The sequence below is a fragment of the Hemicordylus capensis genome, chromosome 14 (assembly GCF_027244095.1).
Source record: "Hemicordylus capensis ecotype Gifberg chromosome 14, rHemCap1.1.pri, whole genome shotgun sequence".
Classification (NCBI taxonomy): domain Eukaryota; kingdom Metazoa; phylum Chordata; class Lepidosauria; order Squamata; family Cordylidae; genus Hemicordylus; species Hemicordylus capensis.
In genome coordinates, this window is record NC_069670.1 from 2,152,074 (window position 1) to 2,174,364 (window position 22,291).

The window sequence follows — 22,291 nt, forward strand, 5'->3', positions numbered from 1 at the left end:
GGACAAGTCATGCTTGCTACCACAAGACCAGCTCTCCTGGTAGGTACCAGGCTAGCTTCCTTGCGGAGGGCATTCATATACAGGACACCACCACAACAAAAAGGCGCTCTGTCTGGTTACCACCTGCCTAGCTTTGGATTGTAAGAAGCCGTGTTCTTTCTAACAGGGATTCCCAGACGTTGTTGACTACAACTCCCATAATCCCCAAGCAAAGCGTACTGCAGCTGGGGATGCTGGGAGATGTCAGTGACATCTGGGAATCCCTGTTAGAGGGAACACTGGTAGGGAGGAGGAGGAAGGAAGGCAGAGAGCCTTGGGTGACCAATGGAGAATTCGTGCAGGCTCATGCAAAAAAGTAGTACACAAAGTACTGTCTGGAGGGACAGATACTCACTGTGTTGTTTTTTTTTACCCTAGAGATGGAGAAAGTGTTGCCATCCTTTCAGCTTTCAGTGTGTCCTCATGCTTTGATGGTCCTGGTTATCGGGCCTGTGACAGCCATATTAGTAATGGTGTGTTAAAAGCTTTTTAAAGAACACAAATTTTATTGATTGATGTCTGAGGAATGTCCTCAAAGGATTATTCCATGGAGAGAGAGGCAGCAGTGTGTTCTTTGTTCCCTTCACCCTTTGCTCTGTGCAAAAAGGACTACTGTTTTATCCTAATGGTTTGCGGGGTGGAGATAAAGAAGGGGTGATCATGCACCGAAAGCTGTGAGGGCAATAACGCCATCGCCTATTTTCCATCTCTAGGTGGGGTGGATGTTTCCGAAAATCTTAATGAGCATTTGTCTCCTGAGCTGGAGACGATGGCTATAATTTGTGGGCCTGGCTCACGGATAAAAGGTGGTCCTTCGCACACCTAGACTTGGGGAGAGTAGGCAGAGAAATTTTGATCCCCGTCTCACGACCCTAGAACCAAGAGTCATCCCATGAAACTGAATGCCAGGAAATTCAGGACAGACAAAAGGAAGGACTTCTTCACACAGCGCATAATTTATGGAATTCTCTGTGATGTGGTGATGGCCTTAAGAGGGGCTTAGACATATTCATGGAGGACAGGTCTATCAGTGGCTACTAGTCTGATGCTATAGGCCACCTCCAGCCTTGGAAGCAAGATTCCTCTAAATACCAATTGCAGGAGAGAGGGCATGCTTTAACCTCTTGCCTGTGGGCTTCCCAGAGGCATCTGGTGGGCCACTGTGGGAAACAGGATGCTGGACTAGATGGGCCTCCTTGGGCCCGATCCAGCAGGGCTGTTCTTATGAACCTTACCAAGAGCTTTCCCAGACAGCAGGCTTTACTGCAAGTTCGGAGTTGCCCCCAAAAACCGACACACAAAATGATTCTTCTTAAAATCCTGGATATAAATTGGGCTACACTGTAATGCATAATGGAAAACCCAGATTGTGTGTTTAAGTGCTCCCTAGTAGCTTGCAGGGACTTGGGGTAAATTTTGCCGATATGTGAATGCACACTTTCCATTCTGGAGGATATGTGGACTAAAAAGCCAGGTGTGAGAAATTTATTTAGGGCACTGGAAGTCGTCGCCAATACTTTGAGTTGTACCCAGAAATGGGCAGCGTCTCCGTTTCAAGCACTCGCAAGATGTGTTGGTTATAACCAGGCCCAGATGGTAGCTTAGCAGCTGTGTTTCATAGTAACTTGGAATGTCCAAGAAGTCGTCCAAGGGAGCCCCACGTGGCAGGAAGCCCGTGGAGAGGTTATCACTGTGCATTAGGCTATTCCTAGGTGCTTTGGTTGCCCTGACGGAAAGGTAGGGTGTGGATCACATAAGGATCCCCGTTGCTGGTCTGGCAACTGGACCTAGGCTATGCCCTCCTCCCCCAAACCAAATGGTTGGTTGGTTGTTGGCTGGCAACCCTATATTTGCCTCCTGCCCCCTCTTATATCAATTTACTAGTCAATAGCCTGGCTTGCTCTGATTTCTGAAGTACAGGGTGTGTTTGTGTGTGTTTGCAGTAAACTGACTATAACAGTTTTTCCTTTTGTCTCTTAAAAGAGAGAAACATTTAATGGAATGTTCTATACAATGGATCCGATTGTACTTATTGTAGAATTGCTGCCTCTCAAATTCACTCGGCAACATCCACTATCTGCATAGGCGGCCACGGGAGGGTGGAAACAGGAGGGCAGCGATGGGCCGACGTTTGGTGTTAAAAGCAGGCGCACATTCATGGCTCCGTGTCAAAGTTGTTCCTCCCTCCCTTCGGTGATCTCAGCTTTGGGAGCTCCAAGGGTGTCCTGCACACATCCAGGTTTTCAGAAAGCATCCTTTCTCTCTGGGAAAAGGCGAAATGGGGACACTTGACTGGTGGAGGCTTGGTTCCAGAAAGAGAGGCATTGGTAAACAGAGGCATTGTTTACACAAGGGCAGCCGGATTCTAGGAAGCCCACTGTGAATTTACTGTTTTCCTGAGAAGTCTTCTGCACAACCCCATGCCCTTCTATAGCTGAGCTGAACTGAAACAGAAGCATATGCTTCCCTAGCTTATCCCTGCCTTGGTCTTTGAGAGAGAGAGAGATCTAATGGAATGTTCCATACATGGATTAAATTGAAATTGGATGTTTTCACCTCGGTGTCGAAGTGTGTGGCTTGTAAGCTCCTCCGGGCAGGAGCCCTCTTAGGTTCTGTGAAATACTCTGTATGCAGATGGTGCCTATAGGTAAACCATGATTGATTTTTATTTAAATATTGTTATCCTGCCTCAGCTGAAGATGCCACGAAGGCATTTTAAAATGATGGCAAAAATAGTGCACTAAAATGCTTCAAGGGGAAGCAGCGTCAAAACTGAACACTACTGAAAGCTAGGTTTTGTGTTTGGTTTTTTTAAAAGCTGTCTTTCACCAATGCAGTCAGGCTGCATAAAGTAAATTTGTGCCATCGAGTTGGTGTCGACTCCTGGTGCCCACAGAGCCCTGTGGTTTTCTTTGGTAGAACACAGGAGGGGTTGACCATGGCCATCTCCCGTGCAGTCTGAGATGATGCCTTTCAGCATCTTCCTATATCGCTGCTGCCCGATAGAGGCGTTTCCCATACCAGCAGGGATCCTAACCGGCAACCTCTTGCTCGCTAGGCAAGTTACAGTGAGGGAAATAAGTATTTGATCCCCTGCTGATTTTGTCCGTTTGCCCTCTGACACAGAAATGACCAGGCTATAATTGGAATGGTAGGTTTATTGTAGCTGTGAGAGACAGAACAACAACAAACAAACCCTCAAAAGCCCAGTGTCCAAAAGTCAGCGATGGATTTGCATTGTAGTGAGGGAAATAAGTATTCGATCCCTTCACAAAAGATGTCTTAGTACTTGGTGGCAAAACCCTTGTTGGCAATCACAGAGGTCAGACGTTTCTTGTAGATGGCCACCAGGTTTGCACACAACCCGGGAGGGATGTTGTCCCACTCCTCTTTGCAGATCCTCTCCAAGTCAGAAAGGTTTCGAGGCTGATGTTTGGCAACCCGAACCTTCAGCTCCCTCTACAGATTTTCTATGGGATTAAGGTCTGGAGACTGGCTGGGCCACTCCAGGACCTTCATGTGCTTCTTCTTGAGCCACTCCTTTGTTGCCTTGGCTGTGTGTTTTGGGTCATTGTCATGCTGGAATACCCATCCACGACCCATTCTCAATGCCCTGGCTGAGGGAAGGAGGTGCTCACCCAAGATCTGACGGTACATGGTCCCGTCCATCGTCCCTTCGATGTGGTGAAGGTGTCCTGTCCCCTTAGCAGAAAAACACCCCCAAAGCATAATGTGTCCACCTCCATATTTGACGGTGGGGATGGTGTTCTTGGGCTCATAGGCAGCATTCCTCCTCCTCCACACACGGCGAGTTGAGTTGATGCCAAAGAACTCGATTTTGGTCTCATCTGACCACAACACTTTCGCCCAGTTCTCCTCTGGATCATTCAGATGTGCATTGGCAAACTGCAGACGGGCCTGTACATGTGCTGCCTTGAGCAGGGGGACCTTGCGGGCACTGCAAGATTTCAGTCCTTCACGGCGTAGTGTGTTTCCAATTGTTTTCTTGGTGACTATGGTTCCAGCTGCCCTGAGATCATTGACAAGTTCCCCCCGTGTAGTTCTGGGCTGCTTTGTCACCGTTCTCATGATCATTGCAACTCCACCAGGTGAGATCTTGCATGGAGCCCCAGACCGAGGGAGATTGACAGTTATTTTGTGTTTCTTCCATTTGCGAGTTATCGTGCCAACTGTAGTCACCTTCTCACCAAGCTGCTTGGCGATAGTCTTGTAGCCCAGTCCAGCCTTGTGCAGGTCTACAGCCTTGTCCCTGACATCCTTCGACAGCTCTTTGGTCTTGGCCATGGTGGTGAGTTTGGAAGCTGAGTGATTGTTTGCTTCTATGGACAGGTGTCTTTTACACAGGTACTGTAACAAGCTGGGATTAGGAGCACTCCCTTACAGAGGGTGTTCCTCATCTCAGCTCGTTACCTGCATATAGTGAAAAGACACCTAGGAGCCTGAAATCTTGCTGGTTGATAGGGGATTGAATACTTATTTCCCTCACTACAATGCAAATCCATCGCTGACTTTTGGGCACTGGGCTTTTGAGGGTTTGTTTGTTGTTATTCTGTCTCTCACAGCTACAATAAACCTACCATTCCAATTACAGCCTGGTCATTTCTGTGTCAGAGGGCAAACGGACAAAATCAGCAGGGGATCAAATACTTATTTCCCTCACTGTACTTCCCTGCTGCGCCATTAGGTGGCTCCTGATACCTGATGAATTAACAATGGTAGGGAGTTCCGAAGGTGAGATGGCACATTTGGGAAGGCCCTACTGTGCATAAGCACCCACTGTTTCTTTTGAAGGTGGAGAAGTCCCTCAGAGGGTCATAATGATTAGCCAGGTTCCTATGGGAACACGGTTGATAGAGTTCGGCACCAGTCATTAAAGGTAAAGTGTGCCGTCAAGTTGATTTCGACTTCTGGCTCCCACAGAGCCCTGTGGTTTTCTTTTGGTAGAATACAGGAGGGGTTCTTCTCAGAGAGAGAGAGAGAGAGAGAGAGAGCGCTGCCCAATATAGTACAAGCGGGCATTTGAACCAGCAACATTCTGCTTCCTAGTCAAGCATTTCCCCGAAAACCAAAGCCTGCATTTTGAATTGGGCTAGAAACCAGTTAGATAGTGCTCTCTGCATAATTTAAGATCCTGGACCAATTGAAGTCTGAATATTCCCTGAATGCATTATATTGGTCGGTCAGGCAGTGTCTGATACTCTCAATATTTGACCCTATCTGATATCTGGCTTGCTATTTTTCTTGTTTGTGAAGTGTTTTGTTAATTGGCTTGCATTGGTATGTAGAACTGTACTGTACTTGAGCAATGGCACTGTAGTGGCGTACAGAATTCATATCGGATGCCTGCCAAAATCAAGAGATGCCAACCAGTGAAAGGTGACTAATGCTGAGGTGAGCGAACTTCACATTCAAAATGCAAATTGCGGCATGGCAAAGTAGGCACATTTGCATTTTTCTTAATGTACACAATGTATTTGAGTACTCACGGGAGCAATACGGAGGTTTCTGGTAGGTTGAAGTCCTTTCGCTGGAAAAAGTTTTCAACGCTGGCGTCTGAAAATCCAACAGGCTTGGTCATGTGCTTCAAAGTCCAGTGAAACCATAGGGACTAGAGACTTCATTTTTAAAAAGAAAGAAAAATGGAGGTATTTAGGAAACTGGATTCTGTGCCCACTACCATATTCTATTCCTGTGAAGAATTGCAGCCTAGACACAGCTGTGTGCGTGTGTGTGTGTGTGAGTGAGAGAAAGAATATGAATGAATGAATGAATGAATGAATGTAAATATAGATAGGATAGTGTTGTGGACCCCTAGGAAATTGTGCCCTCTGAATCCCAAGCCCTTTCTTTTTAAAAACTTTAAAAACTTTGAAAATGCAGACGAAAAGTATTGCCATAAAATATGACAACCCCCCCCCCCAATATATATAAAGGAAAAACCTTGCTGATTCTAAGCTGTGTGTTGCTGTTTCAACTGCCAAAGCAACAAAGAAATCCACTCCTGTTCAAGCTTTCAAGGCCCAGCGGTCTGAAAAGAACTGGGAAACCATAGGGAGGAGAGCCAGCCTTGTGGTTGCAAGCATGAATTGTCCCCTTTGCTAAGCAGGTTCTGTCTTGGTTTACATTTGAATGGAAAATGGCATGTTAATGCTGTACGCTATTCCACTGGGCTGTAGCTTGATGGAAGAGCATCTAGGTTCTCTTGGCTGGGAGAGACCTCTGCCTGGAACCGTGAGAGTTCCGTGGAGAGGAGAGCTGGTCTTGTGGTAGCCAGCATGACTTGTCCCCTTAGCTAAGCAGGGTCTGCCCTGGTTGCATCTGAATGGGAGACTTGATGTGTGAGCACTGCAAGATCTTCCCCTCCAGGGATGGAGCCGCTCTGGGAAGACTAGAAGGTTCCAAGTCCCCTCCCTGGCAGCATCTCCAAGATCGGGCTGAGAGAGACTCCCGCCTGCAACCTTGGAGAAGCCGCTGCCAGTCTGTGAAGACAATACTGAGCTAGATAGACCAAGGGTCTGACTCAGTATATGGCAGCTTCCTATGTTCCTATGTTCCTAACCGTGGAGAAGCCACTGCCAGTCTGTGTAGAAAATACTGAGCGAGACGGACCAATGGTCTGACTCAGTAGAAGGCAGCTTCCTATCTTCCTATGACCAACTTAATTCAACAATCAAGAAAACACAGATTCAAACAAGATTTAAAGGCACCCTGCTTTTTATGATACAACAAGAACTACTCTTCAAAAACTCTAAACTAAACTAACCTCTAAACCTCTTCCTGTCAGATACAAATTCCTCCTGATTATGCTTTAATTCTTCTTAAATATATTTTACTTGTATACTTAGCACATTTCTATACTGCCCCGTAAGATTTCTAGGTGGTTAACAACTTAAAACACAATAAAAACATTAACATAAGAACAGCCCTGCTGGATCGGGCCCAAGGCCTATCTAGTTCAGCATCCTGTTTCCAGTGGTGACCCACCAGATGCCTCTGAAAAGCCCACAGGCAAGAGATGTGGGCATACTCGCTCTCTTGTTGTTCCCCTGCAACTGGTATTGAGAAGCAACATGCCTCTGAGGCTGGAGATGGCCCACAGCCATCAGACCAGTAGCCACTGATAGACCTGTCCTCCATGAATTAGCCTAAGCCCCTTGTAAAACCATCCAAGCCAGTAGCCAACACCATATCCTGTGGCAGAGAATTCCATAGGTTATGTGCTATGTGAAAAAGTATTTCCATTTGTTGGTCCTAAAACCCCCAGCCTTCAGTTTCATGGGGTGACCCCTGGTTCTAGTATTATGAGAGAGGGAGAAAAAATTATCTCTCTTATTCATAAAATTATGTATAATTTTATACACCTCTGTCATGTGTTCTTGTACATAAAGTAAACTTGTGTTGACTCTTGGCGACCACAGAGCCCTGTGGTTCTTTGGTCGTATACAGGAGGGGTTGACCGTTGCCATCTCCCTCACAGTATGAGTTGATGCCTTTCAGCACCTTCCTATATCACTGCTGCCCGATATAGGTATTTCCCATAGTCTGGGAAACATATCAGCAGGGATTCGAAACAGCAACTTCTTGCTCCCTAGGCAAGTTACGTCCCCGCTGTGCCATTAGTCGGCCTCCATGTATCCTTGTAAAAGGTAAAGTGTACTGTTGAGTTGATTTCGACTCCTGGTGCCCACAGAGCCCTGTGGGTTGTCTTTGGTAGAATACAGGAGGTGTTTACCATTGCCTCCTCCGGCGCAGTATGAGATGATGCCTTTCAGCATCTTCCTATATTGCTGCTGCCTGATATAGTAGCAGCGGGGATTTGAACCGGCAACCTTCTGCTTGTTAGTCGAGCATTTCCCCACTGTGCGCGTAGTCACCTCTTTTTTGCAAACTAAAAAGCCCCAGACGCTATAGCCTTGCCTCATAAGGTACTCCAGGCCCCTGACATCTGCCCTCTTCTGTACCTTTCTTAGTTCCGCAATGTCCTTAAGCAAACCAACTAAAAATATGAATTAAAAACGTAGAACTTTAAAATTATTGATTAAACAGGTATGTCTTCAGATATTTTATTTAAAACATCCAGAGAAGAGGAGGCTCTAACTTTGTTAGGTAGTGTATTGCAAAGTCCTGGGGCAACCTTAGAAAAGGCCCTGTGTGAGTCGCCACCAACGGAGCCGGTGGCAACCACAACCAGACCTCCCAGGCGGCCTCAATGCTATCTGTGTTGTTACCAGTGCTAGGATTTTTGTTTGCTTATTTACTCGACACCTCGGCCGCCTTCTGCCACCACCTTTCCCTCCTTGTCCTTGTGCACACCTCACGCCATGCAAGTTTCTATATTTCTAGTTTGCTTTCCAGAACGGAATATTTTTCACCAGCTGGCCTGCCTGTGAGTTACACTCTCCCTCTCCTGAGTCACTTGCTATTTCTCAATTGGGAAGAACGGGCACGCAGCCAAAGGCCAGGACAGCTGTAAACCCCTCCTAGCCGACCTCAAAAGCTGTCCAGTTCCTTTCCTGCTGCGCTAACAGATCCGACGGAATTTAGCACCCATGAGGGTAAAGATGTGCAAAATGTCATACGGGCCTGGACCGAGGGGTGTTGAGCACTCGTTAATTCTGGCCTTAAACTAAGGCATCTTGGTTCTGATCCTTGCACCTTGGCAGAGCTGTGTGAAGGGGGGAAAAAACCCCTAAGATTCTACCACTAAAACTACTTTCATTTGGAACAGGGAAGAATATATAATCTCAGACTTCTCAGGTTTGCCTCTTGTGGTTCTTATTGTGGATGTAAAGCAGAAAAGAAAACAGGAAAATGCTAGAGGTCTATAAAACGAGAAGTGCTGTGGTTAGAGAGAGCTTTGCGTTTTCCCTTCCTTGCAGTAAATGGGTCTCTCGGCTCGCCCAAAGCAGTGGACTGGAAATGGGTTCAGAAGAAGCACAAAAGGAAGTACGCTTCACCCAGTGTGTGTAATTGACTTTCGAAATCTGCGGCCGCAGGATGTGGTGATGGCTGGAGGGGGGTGGAAATGGGATGATGGGGGCAGGTTCGGGGGAGCTTCTGGGAGACATCAAGGGCTATTCGCCCTGATGGCTGGAATGGAGCTGTAGAGAGACCTCTGAATACATGCTGAGGAGAAGTCACAGGGGAGGAGCCCTCCTTGTGAGCTTTCTGGAAGCATCCGAGCAGCCATTGTGGGAAGTGGGATTCTGCACTCAATAGGAACATGGGAAGCTGCCTTACACAGACTAGGGAGTTGCACTGAACTAGTGACTGCCGGTTTGAAGGTGGGGAGGATAACTTTAAGGACTGGGGAGGGGGCTCTCCCCCCCCCACAATCACCACATTTCCCCCTCTGGTGCTGTCATTAAAATCAGTCCCGCGGGGGGCAGCAGCGTTCCCCCTTGCCGTCCTGGGACGTCATGGACCAGAAGTGTCTGTTGCACGTGCAGCGGATGCTTCTGGCGGCGTCTGGTCCATGACGTCCCGGGACGGCAAGGGGGAACGCTGCTGCCCCCCGCGGGACTGATTTTAATGACAGCACCAGAGGGGGAAATGTGGTGATTGGGGGGGGGGAGAGCCCCCTCCCCAGTCCTTAAAGTTATCCCCACCCCCACCACTGAACCGCCAGACTTTTGAACTGGTTTGAAGATCCATACAGGGCCTCAGAACTGGTTCTGTGCACATCCCTAATACTGATCATTGGTCGATCCCTCTCAGTAGTGTCTACATGGACTAGCAGCAGCTCTCCAAGGTTTTAGGGAGGGGTCTTTGCTAGCCCTGCCTGGGACCTACCTGGAGAGGAGAGCTGGTCTGGTGGCAGCAAGCGTGACGTGTCCCCTTAGCTAAGCAGGGTCAGCCCTGGTTTGGGTTTGGATGGGAGACCACATGTGTGAGCACTGTAGGATCTTCCTCCTCAGGCGATGGAGTTGCTCTCGGAAGAGCAGAAGGTTCCAAGTTCCGTTCCTGGCAGCATCTCCAAGACAGGGCTGAGAGAGACTCCTGCCTGCAACCTTGGAGGAGCCGCTGCCAGTCTGGGTAGACATTACTGAGCTAGATAGACCAATGGTCGGACTCAGTATATGGCAGCTTCCTATGTTCCTATGATGTTCTGCCCCTGAGCTATCAGTATGTGACGCTTCCTGCAGAATCAGACTGTTGATCCGTCTTGCTGGGTACTGTCTACAGTTACTGGCACCAGCCCTCCAGGATTTCAGATGGTATTTAGGAACTTAGGAAGCTGCTAGTCCACAGAGTCGGATCCTTGGTCCATCTAGCTCAGTATGTGTACACCAGGGGGTTCCCACCCTGTGGTCCTCTAGATGTTGCTGGACTACAACTCCCATCACCCCCTGCTACAATTTGGGGGTGATGGGAGCTTTAGTTCACCACAGGGTGGGAACCCCTGGTCTGGTCTGACTGGCAGTGGCTCTCCCGGGCTTCTGGCAGGAGTCTTTCCCAGCCCTCCCTGGAGATGCTGCCAGGGATTGAACTTGGGACCTTCTGCTTGCCAAGTGGGAGGCTCTTGGTTGAGCTTATTAACGAGGGCTGCACAGTTTCGGCCAACCAGCTGTTGCTAGACTACAGTTCCCGATCTGCTAGCCGCCCATGTGCGCGGTCGGGGGGGGCGGGGGCGTTTGAGGCGAGCAGGCCTCCCTCCACCCGCGACAGCAGTCCCGTCCACGGGGCTTGCGATGCTGTGTTTGAACTGCGCAGCCACACCGGAGCACCGCACAGTGCTAAGAGGCTGCTGAGCTGGAGGGTCAACTGCTCCCACTCCACCCGCTGCCACCGCGGGTGGCGGGAGGCACAGGGGCAGCTGGCATATCGTGGGGGGGGGGGCTGGTGGGGAGGGGTTCGTGGCAGTAGGAGGCCCCGCCGGCCTTTGGAGGGCCCCCCGCCCATGCCCTGGAGGCCATGGGCTAGGGCCCCAAGGTCCGGGGGTTAGAGCGCCTCTGTGTCTTCACAGACTGGCGGCGGCTTCTCCAAGATGCAGGCAGGAGTCCCTCCCAGCACTGTCTTGGAAATAGTTGGAACCTTAAGGAGCATACCCTTGGTCCATCTAGCTCAGTATTGTCTACCCAGACTGGCAGCGGCTTCTCCAAGGTTGCAGGCAGGAGTCTCTCTCTCAGCCCGATCTTGGAGATGCTGCCAGGGAGGGAACTTGGGACCTTTTGCTCTTCCCTGAAGGGAATATCTTACAGAACTCACACTTCTAGTCTCCCTTTCATATGCAACCAAGGCAGACCCTGCTTAGCGAAGGGGACAAGCCATGCTTGCGACCACAAGACCAGCTCTCTTCTGCACACCAGCATGCAGGTGCTCTTCCCATCCCTACGGGGAATCTCTTCCCGTGCTCACAGATGCGGTCTCCCATCCCAGTGCAAACCAGGGCAGACCCTGCTTAGCTAAGGGGACAGGTCATGCTTGCGACCACCAGACCAGCTCTCCTCCCTTCCTCCGCTTGCTGGTATGTGACTGTTTCTCAGCAGCGCTCACAGGACTTGGAGACTAGCTGGATGTTCCTCCAGCCAGACCCTGATCGTGCTCCTGAGAACCAGCCCCGTGTTACCACTCCGACAATACTGAACGAGGTGGACTCTTGGCTTAGACACAGCAGGGAGATCCGTAATCTGAGCTCACCATTATGTAAAATATTAATGGACAGCATGGCGTGTGTGTGCGTGTTGAACCAAACGGCCGCAGAGTACCAAGAGTATGCTGTGAGACGCTTGATCTGTTTGATAGGGAGGACACCAATGCAAAGAAAAGCTACTGCAGCGTAGCTCTAAAGAGATTCGACCGTGAATTAGGCAGGTCCATATGAACCTCCCAAGACCCACGGCGTGGCAGGCCCTGCTCATTGCCCCATCACTAACAGAGATCCGGTTGGCAGGGACTAGAGACAAGGCCTTTTCGGTGGTGGCCCCTCGACTTTGGAACACCTTCCTGGAAGAGCTTTGCTGTGTTCCATCCCTTGGTGTTTTTGTTTTGTAAAAGCAATCAAAAAGGCATCTTTTCAGAGAGACTTTTTAATGCTTTATCCACGGCTTATATCTGGTAGGCTTTTTCATTCTTAGTTTTTTGCGTTTTACTTTTAATTTGAAACTTTAAGTGTGTTTTGTAGTTCTGGTCTTTTAACTTGTGTTTTTTAAAAATATTTTTGGTTCTATATTGCATCTATTTTATTAACGCTGTAGTGAGAAGTTGTGTACTGGAGGGGCAGGCTATAAATATTTTAAATAAAATTCCGCATACTCCCTAGCTAGCCTTAGGCAAGCATCTTCCTCTGCCTCACAGTTCCTCCCAATCCCACAGGAGGCCCTGAGTATGCCCTGCGTAATTGGCTTTACTTTGCTGTTGCATCAAAACCAGCAAAAGCACAGTTCCTGCATACTCTCTGAACTGGCCCGAAACCTTGCTTGACGACTTTAGTTGGCTGGGCAATTAGTACATTGGCCAGCTGGGGTGTTTGGTACCATCAGGTTTTGTGGCAGCCAGCATGCAGAGGCCAAAGGGGCAATTGTGTTTTCAAAGCTCTGAAAACACAAAAAACGACTATAAAATTTTATCAGCGTTGTCAGAGGGATGGAAATGAAAATTGGCAGGAATGTCCTTCCAAGACTGACTCCATGGAGAGGGTACAAGACTTGGTTCGTTGTGGAACCTATAGGAACATAGGTTCTTTCTAATGAGTCAGATCATTGGCCTATCCAGCTCAGTATTGTCTACACTGACTGGCAGTTGCTCTCCAAGGTTTTAGGGAGGGTTTTTCCTAGCCCTACTTGGAAATGCTGCCAGGGATTGAACCTGGGACCTCCTGCAGCTATCAGTATTTTATTTTATTTTATTTTTTACATTTATATCCCGCTCTTCCTCCAAGGAGCCCAGAGTGGTGTACTACATACTTAAGTTTCTCCTCACAACAACCCTGTGAGGTAGGTGAGGCTGAGAGAGAAGTGACTGGCCCAGAGTCACCCAGCAAGTCTCATGGCTGAAGGGGGATTTGAACTCAGGTCTCCCCGGTCCTAGCCCAGCACACTAACCACTACACCACGCTGACACTTCAGCAGCAGACCATTGGTGCATCTTACTCAGTGCTCCCTTGCTAACTTGGCAAAGAGGCACCTCTTAATGTGGTGATTCTCTTTATTTAGCAGGGGGAGAGTAACTGGCCCTATCCACCCCCAGCACAGCATCCCTCCAGTGACTCTTGCTGGTGTCTATCTTGTGTTTTCTTTTTAGAGTGTGAGCCTTTTGAGGACGGGGATCCATCTTATTTATTTATTATTTCTCTGTGTAAACTGCCCTGAGCCATTTTTGGAAGGGTGGTTTAGAAATTGAATGAATAATAATAATACCCCTACACTGGCTGGCACCAGCCCTCCAGGATTTCAGATGGTATTTAGCAACATAGGAAGCTGCTTGAAACTGAGTCAGAACGTAGGTCCATCTAGCTCAGTATTGTCTACACAGACTGGCAGCAGCTTCTCCAAGGTTGTAGGCTTGGGAGATCCAGCCAGGGAGGGAACTTGGAACCTTCTGCATGCAAGCTGGCAGGTGCTCTTCCCAGAGCAGGCCCATCCCCCAAGGGGAATATCTTACAGTGCTCACACACAGAGGCTCCCATTCAAATGCAAACCAGGGTAGACCCTGCTTAGCAAAGGGGACAACTCATGCTTGCTACCACAAGACCAGCTCTCCTCCCTAACCCTTTCCTCTGTGCAAATTGTTTGCGGGTAGGGATAAAGAAGAGGGGATAACACAGGGAAAAGCTGTCAGTGCAACAAAGCTATCCATCTGCTTTCCATTTCTAGGTGGCGGGTAGATGTTGCCAAAATCACTATGAGCATTCATCCCCTGAGGTGGTACCAACGGCGTCCAGCATTTGTCAGCCTGGCTCACAGACTAAATTGTGAACCGTGCTTTTTACTGCTTTGTGTGAAATGCAGACTGTAGTTTGCCAAAAACTAAGGAGATGCTCAGTCTCCCTAGAGAATTGTTTTTGTTGCTGCTATGTATTTTATGGCTGTGTGTGTGTGTGAGGTTTTTTAAAAATTAGATTTGTATTTTTGTAATCCAATTTAATATTTTTTATTGTGTAACAGTTCTATAGTTCTGTAAACTGCCCTGAGATTGTTTTAATGAAAGGCGGTATAAAAACCTAATCTGCAAAGAAGCGACATGAATGCCTGGTGTTAATCGATTCCCTCTTCTATGCAACTGTTGAAGATAGAGGAACGGTGTCCCTCTGGTCAGATCCTCAAGGAATGGTGTCCCTTCCCCCTGCACTTTACCCTGTGCTCTTTTACTGCCCATGGCCTTATCCTTGGAGGTACAAAGTCCTCCAGCCAAAACCTTTGGCCAGCACACGTGGGAGCGGGATTTGGCAACTAGCAGGCTTTGGAGCAGAAGCTGTGCTCGCTTTTTAGATGCACGTCCTTCTCTCTCACACCCCCAACTGCTGGCGTGTAAATAGTTTACTGCCATGTGCCTTATCTCCGTTCCATCTAACAGCAATTAGAAAGGATTTCGGAAGACTGTCTTTTCTCTTAAAAGCAATTACATAGGAAGCTGCCATATACTGAGTCAGACCATTGGTCTATCTAGCTCAGTATTATCTTCACAGACTGGCAGCGGCTTCTCCAAGCTTGCAGTCAGGAATCTCCCTCAGCCCTGTCTTGGAGATGCCAGGGAGGGAACTTGGAACCTTCTGCTCTCTTCCCAGAGCGGCTCCATCCCTTAAGGGGAATATCTTCCAGTGCTGACACATCAAGTCTTCCTTTCATATGCAACCAGGGTGGACCCTGCTTAGCTAAGGGGACAAATCATGCTTGCTACCACAAGACCAGCTCTCCTCTCCTATTCTGCGGACATGAGAGCCTTCTCTTATGCTGCATTGTAATCTTACCGTAGGAGAGGAGGAGAGACGAGCCTCTGCAGTCTTGGACCAAAGGTCAACTTCTCCATGGTTTCAAACAATGATGGTCAGTGACTTGTGGGGAGCTTCGAATGGGAGCATGAAGGTAATGGCCTCTCTGTCCCCAGCATTTAATATTTCATGGCACACTGCCTTTCAATGTGGAGGAAAGGTTCTCTTCCCTGGAAACAGCTCCAGGTAATGCTGGGAAAGACTCCTACCTGAAATCTTGTAGATCTGTTGCCAGCCAGGGCTGTGCGTGTAGTTTTCTCACGTAAACGGCTTTGAAAAGTTTGGCTGAAAAGGGGTCCCAAAATATTTGTAGTCGTAGTAGTGACCATACTGAGCCGAGGTGGACCACTGGTCTTCCTCGGTATAAGGCAGCTTCCTGTGTTCCTACATGCAAATGCAATGTGTGAATCACCCTTCTGTGTGCTCTTTCTTCCACAGCCTCACCAAGAGAATCGCAAATGCATGTTCTTTTCCACTTCCTCGGTATCAAATACTAGACTGTAAGTGCTTTGAGGCAGAGATTCTGGCATTCAGTCTGGACAGCAAGAAAGCTGTCACAGTTATCCATGCACAGGCAACATCCAGGCTGGATAGTTGCAGCCCATTGAATGTGGGTCTGTCTCGGAATGCCACTCAGCCATTTCTGCACACTTCATAAACCTGCACAAATCTTGCTTCGTGTAAATCTGTGAATCACGGAGAAATAGATCCCAGTTACCCGGAAATCCTTCTGAGCTCCCACCCTCTCAGATGACTGAGAATGCCCATGTGCTTTTTGAATGCGTCCACATATCAATAAGGTCTAGTAACTTGATTTTGATTTTAAACCAAACCTGAAATTCACAGTGCACCCCATATCAAATTTCTATCCTAAGTACATACCAGCCCTCTGTTCGTACCTGCTTTTGTTGTCAGGCAGGCAGGATAAACCACTCTGGGCCATATTTGGAAGAGCAATATATCAATCAAATAAATAAATAATTGGGAGTGCTTCCTCATTGAGCAAATGTGGGACCTGTAATGGCTTCTTGGCATCTTAGTAACCTGTTTGCCCATTCTGCGGGAACAAATTTTGGCAAGACCACATTCTTTTTTTGGAAATTGGGGGGTGGTGGTTCTTCCATTCCGCTTCCTTTTGGGTAAATGCAGGCATAACCTGGATTTGACAAATTCAGAGTCTTCTGTTTACCCAAATAGAAGACTCTGAATTTAGAAGTATTTTTAATTTTAAGTAAGAGGGAATTGGAGAGTACAGTATTAGGCTTCAGCTGTCCCTACTTTCTGGTCTCTGCCTCTTTCACCACCCCTATTTCTGTCTTGAGCAGGGGGATACGTTATGACAGTTTGGTTAGCTGCCACTTGGGTGCGTCAGGGTTCAGCTCTTTCCTTGGAATCTCTAAGAGTGACGTCTTGGGCAGGCTGGCTGCATCTTGCCTCCAGCACGCATCTAGATGATGAGCATCATGACATGATGCTCATCTAGACATGAGCATCAAGGTGCCATGCAGCATGTCACCTTTGCGTGGGCATCCTCCAGATTTGGGGAGCTTTCAAGAGGATAGAATTGCGGCCAGGTTGGTCCAAGTCGGCCTGACTGGCGACGTGACTGATCAGATGGGAATGGTGAAAGGCGTCTTCTCTCTTTCCCTTTGGTGCCACTATCTGTTCTGCTTCGCTTGGGTTTCTTTGATGTTGTCTAGCATCATAAAAGACTAGCCTTCATTTAGTGCTTGGCAATGCTGGACACCTGAATAGATCTCTTTAAATAAATACCTTGCTGAGAGTGCTTTTGTTAGCTAGTGCACTCGCTTTCTTTGTGCCCGTTTCAGACTGACTCTCTGTATCTTACAGGGATAATTCAAGTAGGTGCAAAACTCTTTTGAGCGGGTGCTTGGCATAGATGCAGAGGTTTGAACCTCTCCAGGCCTTCTCCCTGCTTCAGCCCCAGCTGTGTGGGGTCTCGTGGCTTGCTTCTTTATGAAAGGAGGGCATTCTGCACATTCTCAGAAGTGCTCCTTCTGCAGAGGATGCAGTCCCTTTGGAGCATGTACAGTAATGCTAGAAAAGAGTACCTCTCTGAGCATGCACAAGAGAGCCTTTGCCACTGGATAAACCCAGAGCCCTCCGCTCATCTGTGGAGGGAGGAAAGCCGGTCTTGTGGTAAAGGTAAAGTGTGCCGTCAAATCGATTTCGACTCATGGCGCCCACAGAGCCCTGTGGTTTTCTTTGGCAGAATCCAGGAGGGGTTCACCATTGCTTCCTCCCGCACAGTAGGAGATGATGCTTTTCAGCATCTTCCTATATTGCTGCTGTCCGATATAGTACCAGCAGAGATTTGAACTGGCAACCTTCTGCTTGTTAGTCAAGCATTTCCCCGCTGCGCCACTTAAGGTGACTAGTCTTGTGGTAGTGAGTATGAATTGTCCCATTGCTAAACAGGGACTGTCCTGTTTTGCATTTGGATGGGTGTTCGCAAGTGAATGCTATCTGCTTGTAAGCAGGGGTTCTCCAGTGTGGTTCCCCAGATGATGTTGGACTACAACTCCCATCATTCCCAGCTACAATGGCCAAAGACCACTGTGGCTGGGATGATGGGATTTGTAATCCATCAGCGTCTGGGGGCCCAGGTTTGAGAGCTAATGCCTTGGGGGATGGAGTCGTAACCCAGTGGTGGACCATCTCCTTTGCATGCAGAAGGCCCCAGGTTCGATCCCTGGCAGCATCTCCCAGTAGGCTGAGAGAGATCCCTGCCTGGAACCTTGGAGAGCCGCTGCCAGTCTGTGTAGACAGTACTGAGCTAGATGGACCAATGGTCTGACTCAGTATATGGCAGCGTCCTGTTTTCCTATACCTTTGCAGGTTAAAGAGCATGGTTTCTCAGGAGGTTTGAACCTTGTCACTCTTTGGCTTTTTGAAACTTAAATGACATGTTTAGAGAAATCTCTTTTTGGCGCACAGGTACCAATTAGCAAAAGTAGGCATGACTGCTCCACCTTATGACTCATTGGAACCTGGTACAGAATGCAGCAAACATTCTAGGGTGTGTGTGTATGATAAAAAAGCAAGCTTCTCACCTTAAATTCACGGAGATGGGCTGAAGAATCTGAATTAGCTGTGCCTAGTGACGCCTTGGAAACCTGAACAAAACAGGGCATTCCAAATCTGTGCAGAAACATCTCCTCTGGTCCGGACTTCAGCCCTCAGAAGTACTTGGAGGAGAGCTGATCTTGTGCTAGCAAGCATGAATTGTCTCCTTTGCTAAGCAGGGTCTGCCCTGGTTTGCATTTGAATAGGATGCCACATGTGTGAGCACTGTAAGATATTCCCCAAAGTGGATGGGGCTACTCTGGGAAGAGTGTGTGCATGCAGAAAATTCCAAGCTATCTCCATGTAGGGCTGGAAGAGACTCCTGCCTGTACCTTGGAGAAACTGCTGCCAGCCTGTGTAGACAATACTGAGCTACCAGTGGTCTGACTCAGTATATGGCAGCTCCCTATGGTCTCACTACACCAGCATTCTGCAACTTGTCCACCAAGCAGTTCCCTCCTGCTCCTTCTTCCACCCCCCCTGCCCCCCCCAAATACTGCAATAGTATAATACCTGAGCCAGATGGGGTGATTGGTACCATCTGGGGGGACGCATGCTTATTGTGATTTTTGGCGAGGTCTATACCCTTAGAGATGGAAAGTAGGTGATCTCATGCTTTTATTGTCCTGACCATCAGGCCTGCATTGGCCAAATTTGCAATGGTGTTTTAAAAGTTTGAAAAACACACAAACTACTATAAAACTATATCCAATACGGTCAGAGGAACGGAAATGAGAATTGGCAGGAATGTCTTCCAAAAATTGGAGGAAGAACAATTCGAAAGAAAGAAATTGAACGATTAAAAGAGAGAACATGGAAGAAGAACAGTTTGTTCATTGTTACCTTAACCGTTTCCTCTGTACAAAAAAATGAGGGCAGCTTTACCCTAATGGTTTGTGGGTAGGGTTACAGAAGGGGTGATAACATGCAGAAAGCTGTGGATGAAACAATGCTGTCACCTGTTTTCCACCTCTGGGAGGCAGACATTGCCAAAAATCTCTCTGAGCATTCATCCCTTAAGATAGTACTGATGACTAAAATTTGTGGGCCTTGCTTATGGACTAATGTTCCAAACATTTGAATGTCTGGTTGTGGAGGACCAGGATGTATTTAATAAAAATCTCTACTATTTTTTTTAATAGATGTTAATCTTGAACCTCCATGGTGTAATACGTTCGCTTTTGATGTAGCCTTTGCACAATTTTTAAAATGACCTATAGAAAAGGAACTCAGGGTTTACCTGTGCAAATAACCTTCATGTCAGTTCTGAGTTCTTCCCATTTGCTGTTGCAGGATGTTCCAGACATTATACAACTACTTCTGGTGGGACCGTCTCTGGTTGCCAGCAAATCTGACCTGGGCCGATCTTCACGACCATGATGGACAGGTCTTCGCCAAAGCCTCCGACCTCTACGTCACCATCCCTTTCGCCTTCGTCTTCCTCGCTGTCAGGCATCTCTTTGAAATGTGAGTATCCTTGGTCCTGGAGAGGGAAAGGAGGTGTCATAATCCAAACAGCTAGACAGCATGGTCCATTCATTCCTGTATCATTCTTTCCATAAGGATTACAGTTCCTTCAAGGGAAAACCTTAATGCTCCCTCTAGTGGACTCCCTTTTTATTCGCTCCTATGTAAACTGAAATAACGAGTTCATTCACACGATCAAAAACTGCTAGCTGAACCAGGCACAGAGCATCTGTGCAATTAATATTGTTTTAATGTGGTTTTAAAATATTGTTTTTAAAAATTTTAAACTGTTGTAATGTGTTAAACTTTTTGTGTGGTTTTTTAAAAAAAACCTCATGTTTTACTTTCTGTTTTTATTTTGTTGTAAACCGCCCAGAGGCGTAAGTTTTGGGCGGTATAAAAATATGTGAAATACATAACTAATTAACTAAATAAAATAATTTACCACCACCACCATGTTAGATTAAAAAATAAAATAAAATAATTCACCACCACCACCGCTGGTCCCCGCCCCCCCCCCTGTCACCACTGTTGTCTTCTGTCACTGCTTCCCCCGCAGTTTTCATCCTAGCTGTCTGCCCACCCTCCCTCTTCGCCGGTCGGCCAGCCACCATTCGCCGCCATTTTGTTTCCCCGCTAGCTGGCCGGTTGCCATCGCCATTTTCTTCCCTCCCACCCATCCCTATTGCTATCTGCTAGCTGCTCTAACTCTTGCAAGCGCTGCCACTCATGGGATTAGTGACGGCTATGCCTAAGACACGATTGCTCCCAAGCGTCCCCTCCAACGCGCTTCAAATTTGGCCCCTTGGTATATGGAGATCTACGGGGGCTGAAACGGCAAGGTAGGTGACTGGAGTGCAAGTGGAGGAAGACTCGACTCGAATCTGACAAATTGTGACATAGAGCACAACTAAAGATCTATGCTCAAGCAATACGTGTGGCAAAGAGGTGGTTCTTTTCTGCCCGATTTGCCTCTACAAGTTCATGTCCCGCGGACTTGTTCAGGGTTGTGAGGGGATTAGTATCTGCCCCCACCTCCCTTGAATTTGGATTTGGAGTCATCAGTTACCCACTGTGATGTGTTTAAAGAGTTTTTCGCAGATAAAATCTCTTGGATTCGGGCCGACCTAGATAGAGACTCCACAATTAATTTGATGTCTGAGCTGGAGGTGCCCAACAACTCCTCTTATGTGATTCGACTGGATCGGTTTCAGTTTGTGACTCCTGAGGATGTGGACAAGCTGTTTGGAGCGGTGAGGCCTACCACTTGTTCTCTTGACCCTTGTCCAACATGGCTTGTTCGATCTAGCAGGGAGGTTGTTGTAAACAGCCTGGTGGAAATCATAAATGCTTCTCTGAGGGAGGTCAGGATGCCTCCTTGTCTTAAGGAGGCAATTATTAGACCTCTTCTAAAGAAGCCTGCATTAGATGCCTCAGAGTTGAGCAACTATAGGCCTGTTTCCAACCTCCCATGGTTGGGCGAGGTTATTGAGAGGGTGGTGGCCTCTCAGCTCGAGGCGGTCTTGGAGGAAACTTATTATCTAGACCCATTTCAAACTTGCTGTGGGGTAGTGGACTGCTTTGGTTGGCCTGATGGACGATCTCCAATTAGGAATTGACAGAGGAAGTGTGACTCTGTTGGTCCTTTTGGATCTCTCGGCAGCTTTTGATACTATCGACCATAGTATCCTTCTGGAATGTCTGAGGATGAATGTCTGGGAGGCATTGTTTTACAGTGGTTCTGCTCCTACCTCTAGGATAGATTCCAGATGGTGTTGATTGGAGACTGTTGCTCTTCAAAATCTGAGCTTAAGTATGGTGTCCCTCAAGGCTCTGTACGTTCTCCAATGCTTTTTAACATCTACATGAAACTGCTGGGAGAGATCATCAAGGGATTTGGAGCTGGGTGACACCCAGATCTACTTCTCCATGTCAACTTCTTCAGGAGCTGGCATATCCTCCCTAAATGCCTGCCTGGAAGCAGTAATGGGCTGGATGAGGGAGAATAAACTGAAGATGAATCCAGATAAGACAGAGGTACTTATTGTGCGGGGTCAGAACTCTAGAGATGATTTTGATCTGCCTGTTCTCTAGATGGGGTCACATTTCCCCAAAAGGAACAGGTTTGCAGTCTGGGAGTACTTCTGGATCCACACCTCTCCCTGGTTTCTCAGGTTGAGGCGGTGGCCAGGGGTACTTTCTACCAGCTTCGGCTGATACGCCAGCTGTGCCCGTTTCTCGAGATCAATGACCACAAAACTGTGGTACATCTGTTGGTAACCTCCAGACTTGACTTCTGTAATGCGCTCTACGTGGGGCTGCCTTTGTACGTAGTCCGGAAGCTTCAGTTGGTTCAGAACGTGGCAGCCAGGTTGGTCTCTGGGTCATCTTGGAGAGACTATGTTACTCCTTTACTGATGCAGTAACACTGGCTGCCAATAGGTTTCCGGACAAAATACAAAGTGCTAGTTATAACTTACAAAGCCCTAAACGGCTTAGACCCTGGGTATCTGAGAGCGTCTTCTTCATTATGAGCCCCACCGCCCATTGAGGTCCTCTGAGGAGGTCCATCCCTAGTTACCGCCAACTCATTTGGTGGCTACACAGAGACGGGCCTTCTTGGCTGCTGCCCCGAGATTGTGGAATGTGCTCCCTGCTGAGATACGATCCTCCCCATCTCTGGCAATTTTCAAAAAACACCTGAAAACCCGTCTTTTCACCCAAGCTTTCTCAGCTTCCCAAATTTTA

At 47.9% G+C, this 22,291-nt stretch overlaps 1 protein-coding gene across 5 annotated transcripts in view; it reads left to right on the forward strand.

Moving 5' to 3' along the window:
• Window positions 1–22,291, forward strand: part of CERS2 (ceramide synthase 2) — a 58,507-nt gene that overhangs the window by 18,331 nt on the left and 17,885 nt on the right. For all 5 annotated transcript variants that reach the window (XM_053278654.1, XM_053278651.1, XM_053278656.1 and 2 more), the window contains exon 2: window positions 19,370–19,543. In XM_053278654.1, coding sequence (XP_053134629.1) covers window positions 19,371–19,543 — 173 coding nt within the window. In that variant the 5' untranslated portion in view covers window position 19,370. The remainder of the gene's footprint in view (window positions 1–19,369; window positions 19,544–22,291) is intronic.